The 16521-nt window shown below is 47.8% G+C and overlaps 1 protein-coding gene across 1 annotated transcript in view; it reads left to right on the top strand.

The window, feature by feature from the left end:
• Positions 1 to 16521, top strand: part of LOC147895415 (beta-galactosidase 9-like) — a 165324-nt gene that overhangs the window by 65664 nt on the left and 83139 nt on the right. Inside the window, exon 10 of the mRNA XM_087383347.1 lies at positions 9770 to 9894. Within this exon, the coding sequence (XP_087239473.1) occupies positions 9770 to 9894 (125 nt within the window). The remainder of the gene's footprint in view (positions 1 to 9769; positions 9895 to 16521) is intronic.

Consider the following 16521-nt stretch of genomic DNA (forward strand, 5'->3'; position numbering starts at 1 on the left):
AGGGCGCCATGCCTTGCGGAAACACTCCCACTTTCAGTAGTCTTCTAGATCCCACTGCGTCTTGCTCCCAAGTGCCCTACAAGGTATAGATGATATCATACCATACATTGACAAGGGTGGCTGCGGGCTGAATTTTCTGCCCCTCCATCACTAAACTATAGTGGGCCACCCAAATATTCCAGTCTGTGATGTTGGCCACCATCTCCCAAATGTTGTCCTTGGAAGAAAACTCAGGTCTCTGATGAGAGGGAGGGGTCTTGTCTAAGCAGCTGAGAGACATACCATCTATTTTGTAGGTTGTGGAGACCATCTTAATGCGGAAAGCATGATGTCTCTTTTTCAACCAAGTTGCCAACAATACATCTTTGCTATCATCTTGAGGGAGCATTGCCAAATCCTTTGTGTTAATCATAAAAAAATTTACCGATAATATTGCAATCAATTCAATTGTGTACATGGCAAGGTGGAATGCAGTGACCTATCCCTCAAGGTCCCCGGGCCCGACATATAGCAATGATATACATGTCCACCCTCATTTGCTTCAATCATGGGTCTACATGCAGCCCTCCATGTGCTATCAACTAGAAGAAACATGATATCTTCCTCGGGGGAAGACTAGTCTAGAGGTGGGCCCAAAGCCAAATAGGGACCTCATGTGGCACCTACTGCTCGAGCCAGTGTCGCTCCCATGAAGAAGTCCAGGCATGCTAACATATCCAATTGAAGCCATCTATTAATGCGGGTGGTGTAGGAGAAGAAGGGCACCAACTTCATGTGAGGGTAGCCTCAATATGGCGCCTCCAAGGGTAGGTGCCTAGGCTTAGATGATTGGGGACCATGTTACCTCAGCCCTACAGGGCGTTTGGGACTCTAGTACTATGCCTGATTCACTTACAGAGGGTCTCATTCATCTTATCTCGAAGGGAGGTTGCAGAAATTCGATCTCTCATTGGAGGTGAATCACTGGAAACCTTTTATAAGATCTTGACCAAAACTATTAGTCTGTATTTGCAGATGCCCATTCTTCTAGTTCTCATGTATAATACACATACGGGCTTTGTGGATGGTAGAAGCTTTTTTTGTAATATTTTCTCATTTTGGGAGGCTTCACATTGGGCTATGCAAAGCACACAGAGGCTTGCCATTCTACTCTTGGATTTTGAGAAAGCTTAAGAGATGAGCATCCCCTTCTTTCACTACAGGATGATAAAATTTCATCTTAGCCTTAGAGGCTGGAATCCCACCAACGCTCCTCACTGGTAGAATTTTCGGATTTCTGCTGATTTGCAAAAAACCTTTTGGAAGAGACTCTGGACATGTCCCAGAAATAGAAAAATCACTCTTTTCTTTAGCTTTCTATACATGGTGGGATTGCCATGAATCAGTGGAGGTCCACGTTTGGGGTAGCCTCTACTTGCACTCATTGCCTCTCTACTGAGGAGTCTATTCTGTATTGTTGCAGAGAGGCGAGGATCATCTGGAAGGGGACTGCCAGTATGCACCTTTATTCCTTTACCCTTTTTCATGACATGGGGCTCGATGGCTTGGCTCTTTCGGGCCTGAGGTATTTTATGATCGACATGACTTTTCTTGGGCTCTTCAATATGATGGCATTTGGTCAAGTCATGCCCTCTAGATGATGTTATGTTCCCAGCTCTCCTTACAGACCTGCACATGCCTCAGTTGGATACTTCCTGGGAGATTCTTGAGCGAGTATATCAGCGTGGCATATTTCGAGATCCAGATGCACAGAGGCTTTGGATGGTTGCTAGGTCCACCTATCTCACACATTGGCCGGTATTTGGATAGATACTGTACACAATGACAGTTGTTTGGGTGAGCATGCAGGGGTCTTCTTGGGCCGTTTCTATCAAGAGAACGTCTTTCCTTAGGAAGTGGAGTGGCTCACGCTTTTCTCGGAGGAGTCCATAGGGTTGAGGTGGTAGCCTCAACCTTGGATGTTTTCTTTTTCTTTTTTTGCAAAGAAAGGAACCTTCTATTAATGCTCAAAAGATTTCATACAAACCAGCAGCCTGAAGGTGCCGAGTATGGAAAAAACTGGAAAAAGGCTGAAATCTCCTATGGCAGGACATGCGGGTATTACTAAACAGAGATGGCTTGTGGCGGAATGTAGTTAAATTTGTCAGTGAATGTTTGCCCTGCCAGCAGAATAGAGTGGACAACCGGTTACCTGCGGGTCTCTTGCAGCCATTACCTATTCCAGAAGGCAAATGGACTCACAAAGCAGCTTCTTGGCTGCCCTGCTGCAGCAAGGCACAACTATATACAAGAATCTCTAGGCCTCTTCTACTCTTCCCTCCGTAGGGCTACCAACTGCTAGCGAACTCCATTCTCGCATGTGATAATGTCGCATCCCCTGGTGCTAGCAACCGAGTGATAGAAATCACTAACAGCAGAGAGGGAAGCAGCCACATGTGAAGGGGACGGCTGTCCACCCTTAACGTGAGAAACCCAGATCTAGAATGCTGCCACTATGAGGGCCTCCTATCCGTACAAGGCATATGGAATCCTAAGATTGATAGAGCGTCCTCTTAAATGAGGCGTTGTAAATCATCAATACCATGCGAAAGTGATCTGAGGTGGATGTAAGAGATTACAAAGATATGGTGTTGTAGGCATAAAGTCAACCCTATGGTTGACCAGCAGTACTTGGGTACTATATATACCAAGTACTTGTATTGTTTCATTTGAACAAAAGAAGAACCGGCCTGTTCCAGAGAAACCAAGCTCACTGCTTAGGGAATCTCTGGTACAGGGGCTAACAGCCATGTGGAGGGACTATAAAACCAGCGAATCCCTCACGACCAAGCTCACTACTTAGGGAATCTCTGGTACAGGGGCTAACAGCCATGTGGAGGGACTATAAAACCAGCGAATCCCTCACGGAGTGAATATGTAGAAGGCTCCTGCAGGCCAAGCCTTGCAGAAACGAGCGCGCCTCGCGACAGTCCCCTTGGAGCCCGGGGTCCCACACTCCCAGGTGGAGCGGAGGGTGTAGATGATATACTGCCAGATGGCGACCAAGGTAGCTGAGGGTGGAACCGGATGCTCACCCATCACCAGACTACAACAAGCAACCCAAATGTTCCACACAGTGATATTGGCTACTACCTCCCACAGGCTGGCCTTCAGAGGAGAATGAGGATCCGGGCTATCAGGAGGGACTGCCTCATGGAGCTCTATCCTTTGAATGCTCTGACCCTGTATCCGATAAGCTGGATGTTTTCTAGCTCTCGAGTCTCTTGCATGAGCATGATTATTCTGTCTTAGGGTGATTGACTTCTCATGCTTTGCATCATGTATCATACCTAATAGGATTCCTTTCTTGAAAGAAAAACAAGAAATATGGCGCGTTTAGTATGAGGGCGGCCTCAACATCATTGACCTTAATATCTAGGGCAAGGCCGTGTTAGCCAAGTTGGTTGGTAGAGGACTCATTCCTAGCAATGAGCCCTAGAAGGATTTCTTTATGCAATAGATTCAGAGGTGCACTTGGTATAGAGGGGGAGATTGGTTGCCGAGCTAAGGTGGATATTCACAAATTCCTACATCTAACTTTCTTCATCCCCCCTCCTTGGCAAGGATCATTAAAAATGGCAATAGCTCAAAGAAGTCCTCATATGTGTCCCTTGCCAGATTCAGGTTGAGTCCATTATTTGGAAGAGCTCTTTGTCGATGACTTAGGATGTCCACTAGGCTACTCGAGATACATGCAGTGGTCTAGGGTGGATTATGAGGCACTCATAGACGGACCCTGTAGATTGAAATTTGCCATACTCCTTGAATGGATGCAGGGAGCGGATTAGACGGAGAGTCCACGGGTTCACTGGCTTTGGCATGTTCTTAGGCAGATGTGTTTCTCTATAGGCTTGCGTTTTTGGAACTAGGGAGGATAGAGAGTTGTTCATGAGGTAGCAAAGGTTGGAGACTAGTTAGATTGCCAGAGCAAGAACGGCTTGAGGATGTTGTTCTTCGTACGATTAGAGTGGTGGGATTCAATGACGGCCAATGTGGGATGACCCACACCCATTGATTGTCATGGGTTGTCCTTGGCTTGCCTAGCTCTTTGGTGGATGCTGACTCCAACTCCTTCCTTGGGACCTTGAAGAGTGGGAGTGGACTTACAGGACATTCTCATTCCTCGACCACATAGTAAGGACTGCTTATCAAGGACAGAAGCTCTAGAGCTTACCTAGGTTCCTACAGAAAGAGCACATTGGGAGTCCTTAGGGATCACTTTGCCCACACATACCTTCTTTTGGAGTCAACTTTGGAGATTCTACTGGAAGAAGCAGATTTCCATATTTTTCTAGTTCTTCCCGCAGGGTGGATTTTCATATTTTTCTAGTTCTTTCCGCAGGGTGTACTGGGGCTAACAACCAATTGGGGGGACTATACAACCAGTGAATCCCTCGTGGAGCGAAGATGTAGAAAACTCCAGCAGGCCAAGCCATCGAGCCCATCGAGCATGCCTCCCGATAGTCGCTCTAGAGCCTGGAGTCCCACACTCCTAGGTGGAGCGTAGAGTGTAGATGATATCTTGCTAGATGGCGACCATGGTAGCCGAGGGTGGAACTGGATGCTCACCCATCACAAGACTGCAACGAGCCACCCAGATGTTCCACGCAGTGATACTGGCTACCACCTCCCAAACGCAGTCCTCCGAAGGAGAAAGGGGAGCTAGGCTATCAGGAGGGACTGCCTCATGGAGCGCCTGAATGCTCTGACTCTGTATCTGGTAGGCTAGGGAGATGTCATCAATCTGGAACGCTTGTCCTCCCTCAGTCAACCATGCTACCATCCCCCAGGTGTAGTCCCTTTGAAGACTCTGCATATGGGTCATGATCCTGAGGGCACCCATCGAGATCCTCGTTGCTCTACGATAACTCCAAAGGCGATGCGGTATTGTCTCCAGGAAACCACCAGCAGTAGCACTGCCCCTCCACTCGCATTTGCTCCAACCACGGTCTGATGGGCAAGCCTCCGTGGGCGGCCAGCTAGAAGAAGTAGGATATCTTCTTCGGCCGCAAACTGGACCATAACCGCGTCCAAAACCAGGAACGGACATCGTGGGGCACTCTCTGGGTCACCCAATGCCACTCCCTCGAGGGTGTCCACCTCGAAGAGTCCATCTGAAGCCGCTTGCCAATCCGTGTGGTGTAGGAAAAGAAGGGCATCTCGTCCATGTGCTCGGCAAGGTTACCCCTAGAGGGCTAGAACCACTCTTCCGGATCCCACTGGACCTCCCTCAAGAGTCTACCCTCCCACGGCTAGAGGTGCCATTTGGGGGCATCCTGCTCTGAGATACTGGAAGGGTCAATGCGCCACTCCTTTCCCCAACGTCCCACCACTTTGATCATTTGCCAGTGAATCCCATCAAGACTCCCATCCATCTCAGGGTCTCTTTTAGTGAGCGGATGAAGTAGGCCTCAAGCCGGGGTTTGTGTTGCCTCGCTGTATCATCATCTTCAAGGGGACACCAGTCCGAGAAAACTGCCCTAACTAGATGCTGTCCCTCCAAACGCGAAGACCCTCCCACCAGGACTCAGGGATGGCTAGGTCAATCTCTCTCATCTGCTGCCCTGCCCCTTGCAGAAGCGCTACGTCGCCAACCCTTGCCTCTGCCTCCATGGGTAATCTGCTCCATCTGCCAAAAGACCCGGCTGGATCACTGTCCCACTGTGCCCAACCAATGTGCGTCCGCTGTTCGAGCATACACCCCTCCTAATCTCCGATCTCTGGGTGCCACATAAGGGGCTGACGCTCAAACTCCTCTCTACATCTGGGTAGAGCACGAATGAGACCCCTTGCTAGTCTCTGCCAGACCCTGTGAAGGCTCCTCATCAAGGGGGAACCCTTCCCTGTAAGGGGGGCCTCTGAGAAGATCCACCTGTGTGAAGGCTGCCATTGTCCTCTAGTGCGTGGGGTGTTCTTGAGAAGCCCTCGCTGTAAGAGGAGCTTCCAAGGCTCTGCACCTGGGGTGAGGCCATGAACAATCAACTTGCCCAGAAGGGCTCTGCTCTGCATCTCTGGATCTATGATACCCAAGCCTTCGAGTGCCTGTGGCATGATCATCGTCTGCCAAGTGACCCGGGCTCTAGTATTCCGCGTGCTGCCCAATCCTACCCAAAGAAAGTTGCGAACCAACATTTGGAGCTGCCCAATGCATCCTCTGTGAAAGCACCAGCAGGAGGCGATATACTAGATCGTGGCAAGATTCAAGAAGGACCTGGTTTGCCACTAAGGCACGCCCTGCTAGGGAGAGCTTGGCTGAGCTCCAGTAAAGAAGCTTGCGCCGAACACTCTCAAGGACCGGGGCGATGTGCTGCTTTGCTGTAATGTCAATTCCAACCTGGCATCCGAGGTATCTCGCTGTCTGGTCCCATGGTATCCATCTGAAGCCAAAGTCACTCCTCCACTCACGGATCTTCTCTGTCTCCTCATAGCCCATGAAGAAACCTATAGACATTGTCTAGTTGATCCGCGTGCACCCGAGGCCTCGCAATAGATAGCCAGGGCTCCGTTGACTTTCTCCAAACTCGCTATGGTGCCCTCAACATACAAGGCCGTGTCATCTGCAAACGTGGAGTCAAGAAATTCCTCTTCCTGTCTGATCGGGAGCCTCAACCCTGTGAGGCCCGCCACCTCTGATCTCAAGTAGTAGCCCAAAGCCCCCGCCACAAACAAGAAGAGGAAGGGAGCGAGTGGGCAGCCCTGGCGGACTGAGTGAGAGAGAGGAAATGCCTCTCCCGTGTGTCCTGTGATAGGCATCTGGCTAGAGCTCCCCGCATAAAGCACAGAAACTCCTGTGACCTATCTGTCTGAGAAACCCAATCTCCGCATAGTGCCCTCCAAGATGGACCACTCCACCCTGTTGTAGCCCTTCTCAAAATCCAAGAGAAGGACAGCCATCGGTTGTGACTCCTCCCTAGACCAATCCTCTGCCTCCTAGAATGTGAAGATGTTGTCCAAGATGCTACGCTCCTGGACAAACCCCGTTTGTGTGTCGTGGATGATGTCAGTAAGATGGGGCCTTAACTGCAAGCTCAAGACCTTGGCGAGGATCTTGTAAGCGGTATCAAGTAGAGTGATCGGTCTCCACTGTCGGATGTCTCACTTGTCTCCATGTTTCGGGATCAAACAAATCCACCCCCTACTCAAGGACTGAGGGAGGGAGCCCATGTCGAAAATCTCCTGGCATGCTAGTTGGAAAGGGGTGGAGATAATCTCCCAAAAGTTCCATAAGAAAGCCGGAGTCAAGCCATCCTCGCCAGGACACTTTTGGGTCGGGAGAGCCTTGAGGGCTTCCTAGAGCTCATCATCCATGAAAGGCTCCTCCAGCCTGTTGCATAAATCCTGCGAGACTACTGTCAGAACGTGATCCCAAACTACCGCTTGGGCCACAATACCAGCTGGAGTCATCCTCTCTATCTGAAAGTTGGTGGTAAAACCTGTGGTTAGGTCTAATATGTCATGCGGGTTAGTGTGCATGATGCCCTGCGGATCCCAAAGACGTTGCAACTGTGTGCCTGCTGATCGGGGCTCAGTGGTCTGGAAAAACTGCTTCGTCATCTTGTCCCCCCGCCCTTCGCTGTACCCATCGGGCCCGGGAAGAGTGATAGAACTCAGCCCGCCGAATCTCTGAGTCGTGAAGCTCAAGGTGAGCGCTCTTGAACCTGTCGTGCTAAGCCACTGAGAACCTGGTTCTTGCTCCCTGAGCCGCTCTATGGAGGCGAGGTCTCTCCTCAAAGCTCGCTCACGCTCCTGAAGAGTCCTCCGTCGCCTAAGGGCGTGAGCCTGGAACTCCTCGCTACTTTCCAGGATCGCATCGGCCACCCACGAAGCCCATCCCTCGCCCGGTGTCATCTCTAACTACACCCAAATCCCTGCCATGACCTGCTGGATCTCCTCGTTCTATAGGAGGTCCTCTGGAATGCAGACCCCCTTCTGGGGAAGACCTCAGCGGGGCTGATCTAAGTGACGTACTACGGGAGAGTGGTCTGACATCGTGGTGCCTACCAAAATCCCGGTAGAGCCGCCTCTGTGCAGTGCCCAGTCCCTAACGTAGAAATGGTATAGTCTCTCAAGCAGTCCATTGTGTCTCCTCTATCCGAAAGAGAAGAGGAGGCCTATTCTCTTAAAAAGTTTATCCCCTGATCGAGTTAGTGAGACAGGACGCATACTTTGCCTTGATGATACTACGGATTTCCTTGATTGTGTAGGGGTACTATTGAGTGAAGAGAAACGCGACAACTGTCTATTATTCGATTGTGTGAAGGCTTATGCTGCAACAGACAAGAAAAAAATGTCAGTTCAAGATGCTCTGAAGGAGAGGAAGTGCAATTATGTGGTAAGTTAGGTCACGTAAAAGCCCAATGCTACACAAAGCAGCAGCCTGATGAAGCCAGTACATCGGTGAAAGCACATGCAATAGAAAAAAACAAGGAAAGCACAGCTTTAGTTGAAATTGAGGATGTAGATTATGCCTTCTGAATCTACTTGGTCCTTTGTGGACACATTCTATGAACTGGTCATTTTGTAGGAAGTCACAGTGTTTGGCCTTTTGTAGGCAACTGTTCTTGGTCTTTTGTAGACAGCATCTTTCCCCATTTCAGTTGGCAGGGGGATTGTTGGAAATCCTTGTTGGATTTCTTGGTCTTCCTTATGGGGAGACTTAGTGGTAGACTAAGGTTTGGAGGGGGTTATATACCCACAGCTTCATAGGTCGTATTGGTTGGTAGGAGCTCGTTGATTGGGCCATGCTAGTATACCAGGTGATTGGTGTGCCTATACATGGAAAGCCATGTGGCAACTCAATATTGGATGCTGGGCGTGGTCACAGCTCTTGGCGGTTCTCGTGGGTTCCTGGCCACTACATATGCGGATCGTTTTGGTTCTCTGAAGCTCTCTTTAACCGTCCTATGCAGGTTTGGCTTTGTGTGTGTGTGTGTGTTAGACATGTACCCATGTTTTTTGTGAGCTCCAACAAGGTTGGTCGACCTGAGGAGACAGCTATGGTGACTCCCATAGCTAGTGATCAGTTGGTGTCTTCAGTTTGATGTTCGGTTGTTTGTGGCTCTTATAATCCTGTAGTTTATTCGTGTCATCTCTCTGTTCGTCTTCTGAATTGGTTATCTCCATTGCATCGTCATTTCATGTATCATTTTATGCAGTATTAAGATCTCTCATCTCTTACAATTCCGGGTCAAGAGTGTTCTTGATCAATACGTGGTGATTAAGTGATATTGATGCCGGGGGGACCATGGTTTATTATTCACTTACACTGCCACAGGATCCTCATGGCTCTAGATTGGTTATGACAGCCTCAGCTTTCTTCTACTTATTATAGGTTTTGTTTTTCACAGAATTCTTCCTTTTTCCATGAAGTTTGATCATTAAGAAAAAAAAGAGAGAACAAAGGGGAAAAAAGCTCCAAATGAGTATGTGGTGAGTAGATGCTCTTGAAAAAGTTGAATAAACTTTTCTGCTGTTTGAACACCCTGGTCATGAAGTTTGCATCCCTTTTAACCTGAGAGTAAGAGTCAATTATTTTCAAATGATGGACATGCCTTGCAGGCTCGAAAATAAGATTTGTAGTCTTAGAGTCATTTACACCATTATTTAAATCAGATTCAGTACATAAAACATGATGACAGGATGACAATCACCATTGAAATTAAACCGCAGACCTATATAATATTGAATTACAAAGGCATGTTAATTTTGACAGACTTGAGTATGCCTGCAGGCTTGATAAGGCAACCAAAGTGGGGGCATTTAAAAGAGTTACATGCTGCTATAGAGCTCTGTGAGGCAGCTTTGATTGCAGTAGATGATGATCCCTTATACCTGAGCTTGGGTCCTCAACAAGAGGTATTGAGAAAGTTCTTGCAAAATTTTGAAATTTGCATTTGTTCTCCCACTCTTCTATTCTCTTTTTCAAATATTTGTCCTTCTTTATAGAAAATAAAACCGTAAATTACATTCCAAGATTAAATAGACTGTCATCAGATGGACATCCAAAAAAGGTTCTTCTCTATCCTGAGCTAAATCCAAATAATATCATTCTTTTCACAAAGATCTATAACCACATGGAGTATGGATGAAGGTGGTGGGGATTCCTAGTACCTGCTTAGTACGATTTCTAATCTTCTTGGTGACTGTCATGAGGCTGAAACTGTGCTGCCTGTTAAGCATGTGGAGTTTTGGGCATAATTCAACTAGATATGTGTTATTGATGTGTCTACAAATGTCTCCAGAAGTAAAACGTATAGCATATCAACAGTACAGGGGATGAAAAACCCCTATCCAATACATAGTACATTATTTGTGAAGTCCAGTATAAAGTACATCATATAAAGTCTCTTATAAATAATTTTCAACTAAAACATGAGAAAGGAAAGTCAAGAGTCTAAAATATGCGAACAGAGAATGATAGGAAAGAACAGGGTCTCCTTTCATATCCTCAGCTGCAAACCCTTTCACAACTTACTTTCCCCTAATCAAAAGGTTTTGGCTGGTTCCAGGTAGGCTTCTGGTAGATCGTGCTACACTGGACCACATATTTACACTGAGAGCTGTCATTGAGGAGGATCACCCGAGCATAGAAGCAGAGAGTCTATTGTTGCTTTTGAAGGTGCATGGTGACACAAGAAAATAAACAAATGAATACATCATTTTAGGAGGACTATCCAAGGCATAGAACCTTATTGACTCAACACATATTATTTATTCCATTCAATTTTGGGAAACAACCCAGGGCAGAGTACCCAAATATTCCTAACCATTATCTATTATTTCAGATAGACCATGCAAAACAATAGATAAAGCTCGTTGGTCAGGTCCAGTAGATGTGGCGTAAAGATTCTCGAACTTGGCTTCGATTTCCTTGGCTGAAGCAGTGGGGTCAAAGTGACGAAGCAATTTGTTATCCAACCATATACCAATACGAGCCAATGCTTTCTCCCTAGATGATATGACTTCTTTTTGAGGACGAGGCTCCATGGTATCAAATCGATCTGAGGTAGTGAAGCGGTTGACTAGTAGCTCCCACAAGTAGAAATCCCACGGGCAGAAGTGGCAGATGGAGCAGCAAATCGGGGGCACCAATCGAGGCAGTATGCAGCTGCAAATGGTACTTCAATCGAGGGCAAAGGGCAGCTGCAAATGACGCAGTAGATGGGCTGTTTGTACGGGAATTAGCAGCAGGTTTGGGCACGCATAATGACACCAATGGTCGATGTAGCAGCAACTCTCTTCAAGTAGGTCGTTTCTTAAAAAATGGGCTCCAAATGAGGTCGTTTTTAGGGCTACCAGTAGTAGAAACATCTCCACAACAGTAAGCAACTATTTCTATCACAAAAATGCCCCAAAACAGCAAAAACGAGCTGTCTTTTTCGTCTACGAAGATGCCCACTAATTCCCATAAGAATGGTGACTGAGTTGCTTCTTTGTGGGCAGCAAACCAAGCTCCTTATCTTCTGAAGGTGAGGCTAAGGTAGGAGAAGAGAACAAGATGGGGAGAAAGGAGTGGAAGGGAGCTCAATCATGGAGGAGAGGATGGCTTCCATTTTGCGGGCTTCCCTCATCCTCTAGATTGAGCATGGAGAAGGGAAAGGTAGGAAAGGAGGCTTTGATACCACATGAAGGTGCATGGTGGAGAGGGAGAAAGAGAGGGTAGGTTAGGGAGAGATAACAATACTCAAAGAGAGACATAATGAAATGGAAATGAAATAGTAAGAGCAATGAACAAAATGAAACTACTCACATGTAGACCAAAGAGCTTGTAGGCTTGATACTTGATTAATTTGACACTAGACAAGTACAGCTCTTATATAGAGCACACACACACATATGAACACCAATGCATATGGCATAACTCCCAATGTGACACGTGGTATCCATAGGACACACTCGACTAGAACTCACACTAGAACTCACTAGAACACACCAAACTGACTTAGCTTGACTCCATTTCTTGACAGCTTTGTGGATTCCCATAAAACTTTTGACACTATACCATGAGCAAGACTTTTTAGGCGACTGCTTGATCTAGGTTACAGTTAGGACTTTGTTTGGGCAGTTTGGACATATAAAAGGTGTTGGGTAGAGTGAAGACTTTGACAGGGTGGACAGAGGAGATCATGAGCACAGTTGGGGTCAAACAAGGTTTTCCATTATCGATGATCTTATTTGGCTTGTACATCAGCGAGCTTGAGTCCTTCATCACATCTCCGGGGGGTGTAGGTTCTCTAATGGGCGCAGGTTTCCCCTTAGCTGGTTCCTTGATCTGGATTCTACTATATGTAGATCACATGGTCCTACTTTCCTCCTCAGCTGAAGGTCTCCAATGGCATTTGGACGCACTCTAGCCTTTCTGCGACATACATGATTTGAAGGTAGGATCCCCGAATCAAGTATCTCCTGTTTGACTCCCTCCTTCGTCCAACAGGGATGCACGCTAGCCCCTTCTGGGAGACAGACTTATCGAAGCCCGGTCGGTCCCACATAGAGAGACTTCAGGTTTTGCTTCTCTTGGATGATCCACAACAAACCATCGTTCCTATTAGATCATGCTAGCAGAGTTTGGGGCTACTCCTCTACAGCTTGATGTTGTCTTCCAGGCATAGTTGCAAACATACTTGTTTGCATGCTAAGTCAAACATTTGTAAAAAACGTGTTTGCAAACCTTCAAATTTTTCGAACTTGCAAATTTGGGGCTTTTTGTCAAAACCCCTAAGAGCTTTGTGATGATGTGTTATTTCTAGGAAAATCAGTAGCCTGCAGGTGTTACGGCGGCAGGAAAATAGCAGGTAGTTAGTAAAATAGCAAGTAATCCATATGTCAAGAGAAAGACACACATATTTACCTCCCTTTTGATGCAAACGTTTGCAAACCTTTGCAAAGTGCAAATGTTTGCACCTTGCAAAGGTTTGCTTGCAACTATGCTTCCAGGTGGTCACTTATTTCCATGGGGCAGGGACTTTGGTACCATAATATCCGGACGATGCAGATTGCCCTGGCTAGCCATAACTTCATCTATGGCATTGGAGGCAGAAGGGGGATCATAGGAGCTGTAATGCTCAGGACTATAGATGGATAGATTGCCACCATTTCAGTATAGTCTCGAGGATCCATTCATTCACCTCGCCTGTGATGAGAAGGTGAAACAGGTTATTTTAAAGGATCTCTTGCAGCTCCACACATATAGGACCTGGTTAGCACCTACTGAGCTTTCTATTAAACTCAGCTTCTATAGAGATCACTGCTTATGGATCTCAGAGGAGAGGTTTACCAAACCGTTGGGCTACACTCAGATTCATCCTCGCATGCATTGAGGATCTCAATTGGTTGGTTCCGGGTATCTTTACAAAGGCTACAGTTGAGGCAAAGTGGGCAGAGGCATCCCACCTGAGAGATAGACCTTTAATTTATGTGATATGTAGGAGACCGAGACAGAGGATCCGTGGAACACATCATTTTCTTTTCAGTAGGGGTTTTCGCCCATTGAGAGAGTTCCTAGCACATCCTAATCAGCAAGATGTGGCCACTTTTCTTCTTGAGATCCATCAGGAACCGGTTGAGCCTAGCCAGAGCACAATCGCGAATTTTTTCCCTGGTGACTTGAGCCACGATAACTGGGGACTAGATGCAGCAAAGAGTCAGAGAACATGAGTCGATAGACCCAACCCCGGTTGGACTCTCACATGAGGGCTGTAGACATATCCTCTCTCTTCGGCATGGAGGGAGAGACCACTCAAGTGACTTGTCAGACAACGGTCTACATCACGAAGACTAGAGAGGAGGGATTGACCTGGGTAGGCTGATCGTCAATAGCAATCTATCACTGACTTTCTTCCTTGACAACAGCTCTTACTAGATCCCAAGCCACTATCATATGAGTTGTTCTTGTCTCTCCTCTATCGCCGGGTGGTGTTGGTCCCACAAACATCATACAATGCTCCATCTTGTCCTTGTCTACACTACGGTATCCAAAGCTTTGTCAATTGGTCATCCATGGCGAGGCTGTAAGGGGAGAAGTGCTAGGTCACTCTCTCTCCTACACACTAACACTGAACTGATAGAAGTAATCACTCACAAACCATGTGAGGTGAGTGAGAGATGTTGAGGGGGAAATATAATGGACCTCCGAAGAGGAAAACTGAACTGAATAACTGCAGGCCCAACTGGGCTGAATACAACGGAATGAATAGAACTGTATGGAGGAGGTGAATCCTCACCACAAAAGGAACTGGACAAATACTGTGGAGAGGGGCTGATCCCTCATTGTAGATCTAAGAACCTGTGTAAGAAGGGGGCTGCTCTGATGCTGTCCCCTGCTGCTGTCAAATGCCGGACTGAACCGGACCTGTAGGGCTGATTGTGGATGGCAGAGATGGCTGGAGCTGCTGCTCCCTGAATCTGCCCCAAAATTGGTTGAAGGCTGTTGCCTTGTGAAGGCACTGGATCCCTACTGAAGGCCTTTGAAAGCCGGAATGTTGGATGAAGAATGAGGGCCAAGGTCTGCCCTTTTATAGGCTGTGAGGTCAGACTAGTCGGCCTGGTCAACGCCGAATGTTGACCTTGGTGGGCTGGTCAACACTAGTTGTTGACCGGGTGAGTCAAAAAGTCACATTGAACAAAAAGTTCCTTTCAACTGGGCTTTGACCCAGTTGAAGAGGACAAGCAGGGAGTTTCTGTTTTCATCAGGTTCCCTGGTCTCCCCTCAGTTTATCACCGGCTTCTTTCAGTTATTGGCGAGAGGTTTGGTGTGGTAGGAGAGATCCCCCCTCTTCCTGGCGAGCCCTCTTCGGCTGCTGAGGCGGTCAGGATGGATGGGGTACCCAGGGTTAGGGTCATTGTCCAGGACCCTAATATTTCAGATGACCACATCATGCTACAACGACCCGATGGGTCTTTCTTCCGCCAGAGATTTGAGGTTGCCGGTCGGCAGGACCAATGCAGGATTTGCAGATCCTCGGGGCACTTCGCCATAGACTGCCCAAAGAAGAAAAAGAGGCCCAGAAAGCAACCAGCTCGTACTAGCTTACGACAGAGAGCAGGAGCAGGACCTACCGCTCCACAGGCACCGCCTCAGACACGGGCTCCCCCCCCTCCTAGGGCTACTCGAGTCCCTACTGCACCCCGCACCACCTATGGCCCACGGTGGGTTCCGATCGCGGTTAGGCCCTCTACTTAGATCACACGTCCACCGCTTCAGAGGCTACCCCCTTGGAGCCTCGGGAGGAGACTAGTGTTCAGGAGTCTTGTTCCACTCCACCTCAGGATCAGGCTGTACCTTCCTCAGTAGCCCAGGTTGTTGGCACCTCGTCCGCAGCACTTCTTGATCAGGACCCAGTACAGGTGCCTCCTTCTGTGGATAGAGGGAAGGGGGTCTTACATTCTCTTCTTGCTTCGGTAGGAATCCTTCGTACCCCCTTCCCAGGACTGGCTCAGCGGAACTCCTTTCCCGCTCTGGAGGACCTCTCTGACCTCCCAGATGATGATTTTGTACCTTCCACTTTCGGAGAGCTAGTTATCGGCATCCCTTTTGAGAGATCCTTCTCTCTCTCACCTGTGGACTTTCCTCCCCTTGGACCTCGTGTGTATGGTAGGAGGTCAGCTTCGGTGGAGGGTTCTTTTTCCGCCACCAGGTCGGGTAAGGTATTCCAACCCGCTTCCTCCCGCCGATGAGGATAGCCAGTTGGAATATACAGGGATTGGGCGACATCCCTCATCGCCGTCGCAGACAGTTGATCAGGAATCAGCTCCATCCAAGTGTTTCAGGTGGTTCCCTAGACATTCTTTTTCTTCAGGAACACAAACTGGATGTCAGAGATTGCTCCAAGTCAGGTAAGCTGCTTTCAGGCCGAACTTTTTGGCTTCTTGCCTTGGGAACTAGAGGAGTTACATGCATATCAGTTTCAGATTCTATTCTCCCTTTGATCATTGGACACGGTACCATAACCCCCTCTAGAGCCCAGTGGGTTTTACTTTTGATTGATGGACGTAAGGTTGGTTTCCTCAACCTCTATGCTCCGAACAACAGAGGGGACCGTGTTCTGTTTTGGAAAGAGTTGCTCTCGTGGGCTGACATTGCAGATTCGTGGATTATTGGAGGTGACTTCAACATGGTTGAGGCACCTTCTGATAAGCAAGGGGGCCGAGAAGGTGGTATTCATTCCCTCGAGAGAGCAGCTTGGGATGCCTTCTTGTTCAGGTTCAGTGGCAGAGATGTTTGGTCAGATGATGCATTTCATATTCAGTCTCAGTCACTTTTGTTTTCATGGTCGAACCATAGGGTGCAGATGCCTATCCATGCTTAGATTGATAGATTCTATGTGGATGACTGGGCTCTTGATAGAGGGGGGACAGTTTGCATTGCACCTGGTGTTTCCACTTCCGACCATTTTTTGGTAGTTTTGTCCATCTCAGAGCCCCATCTGAGAGGACGGTCTCACAGTATCAGGATCCCCGATGCCTTATACATGGATGAGACTC

This window comes from Dipteris shenzhenensis, chromosome 13 (assembly GCF_047967505.1).
Source record: "Dipteris shenzhenensis isolate YYH24624 ecotype China chromosome 13, Dip_SZ_1.0, whole genome shotgun sequence".
In the NCBI taxonomy this organism is placed as follows: domain Eukaryota; kingdom Viridiplantae; phylum Streptophyta; class Polypodiopsida; order Gleicheniales; family Dipteridaceae; genus Dipteris; species Dipteris shenzhenensis.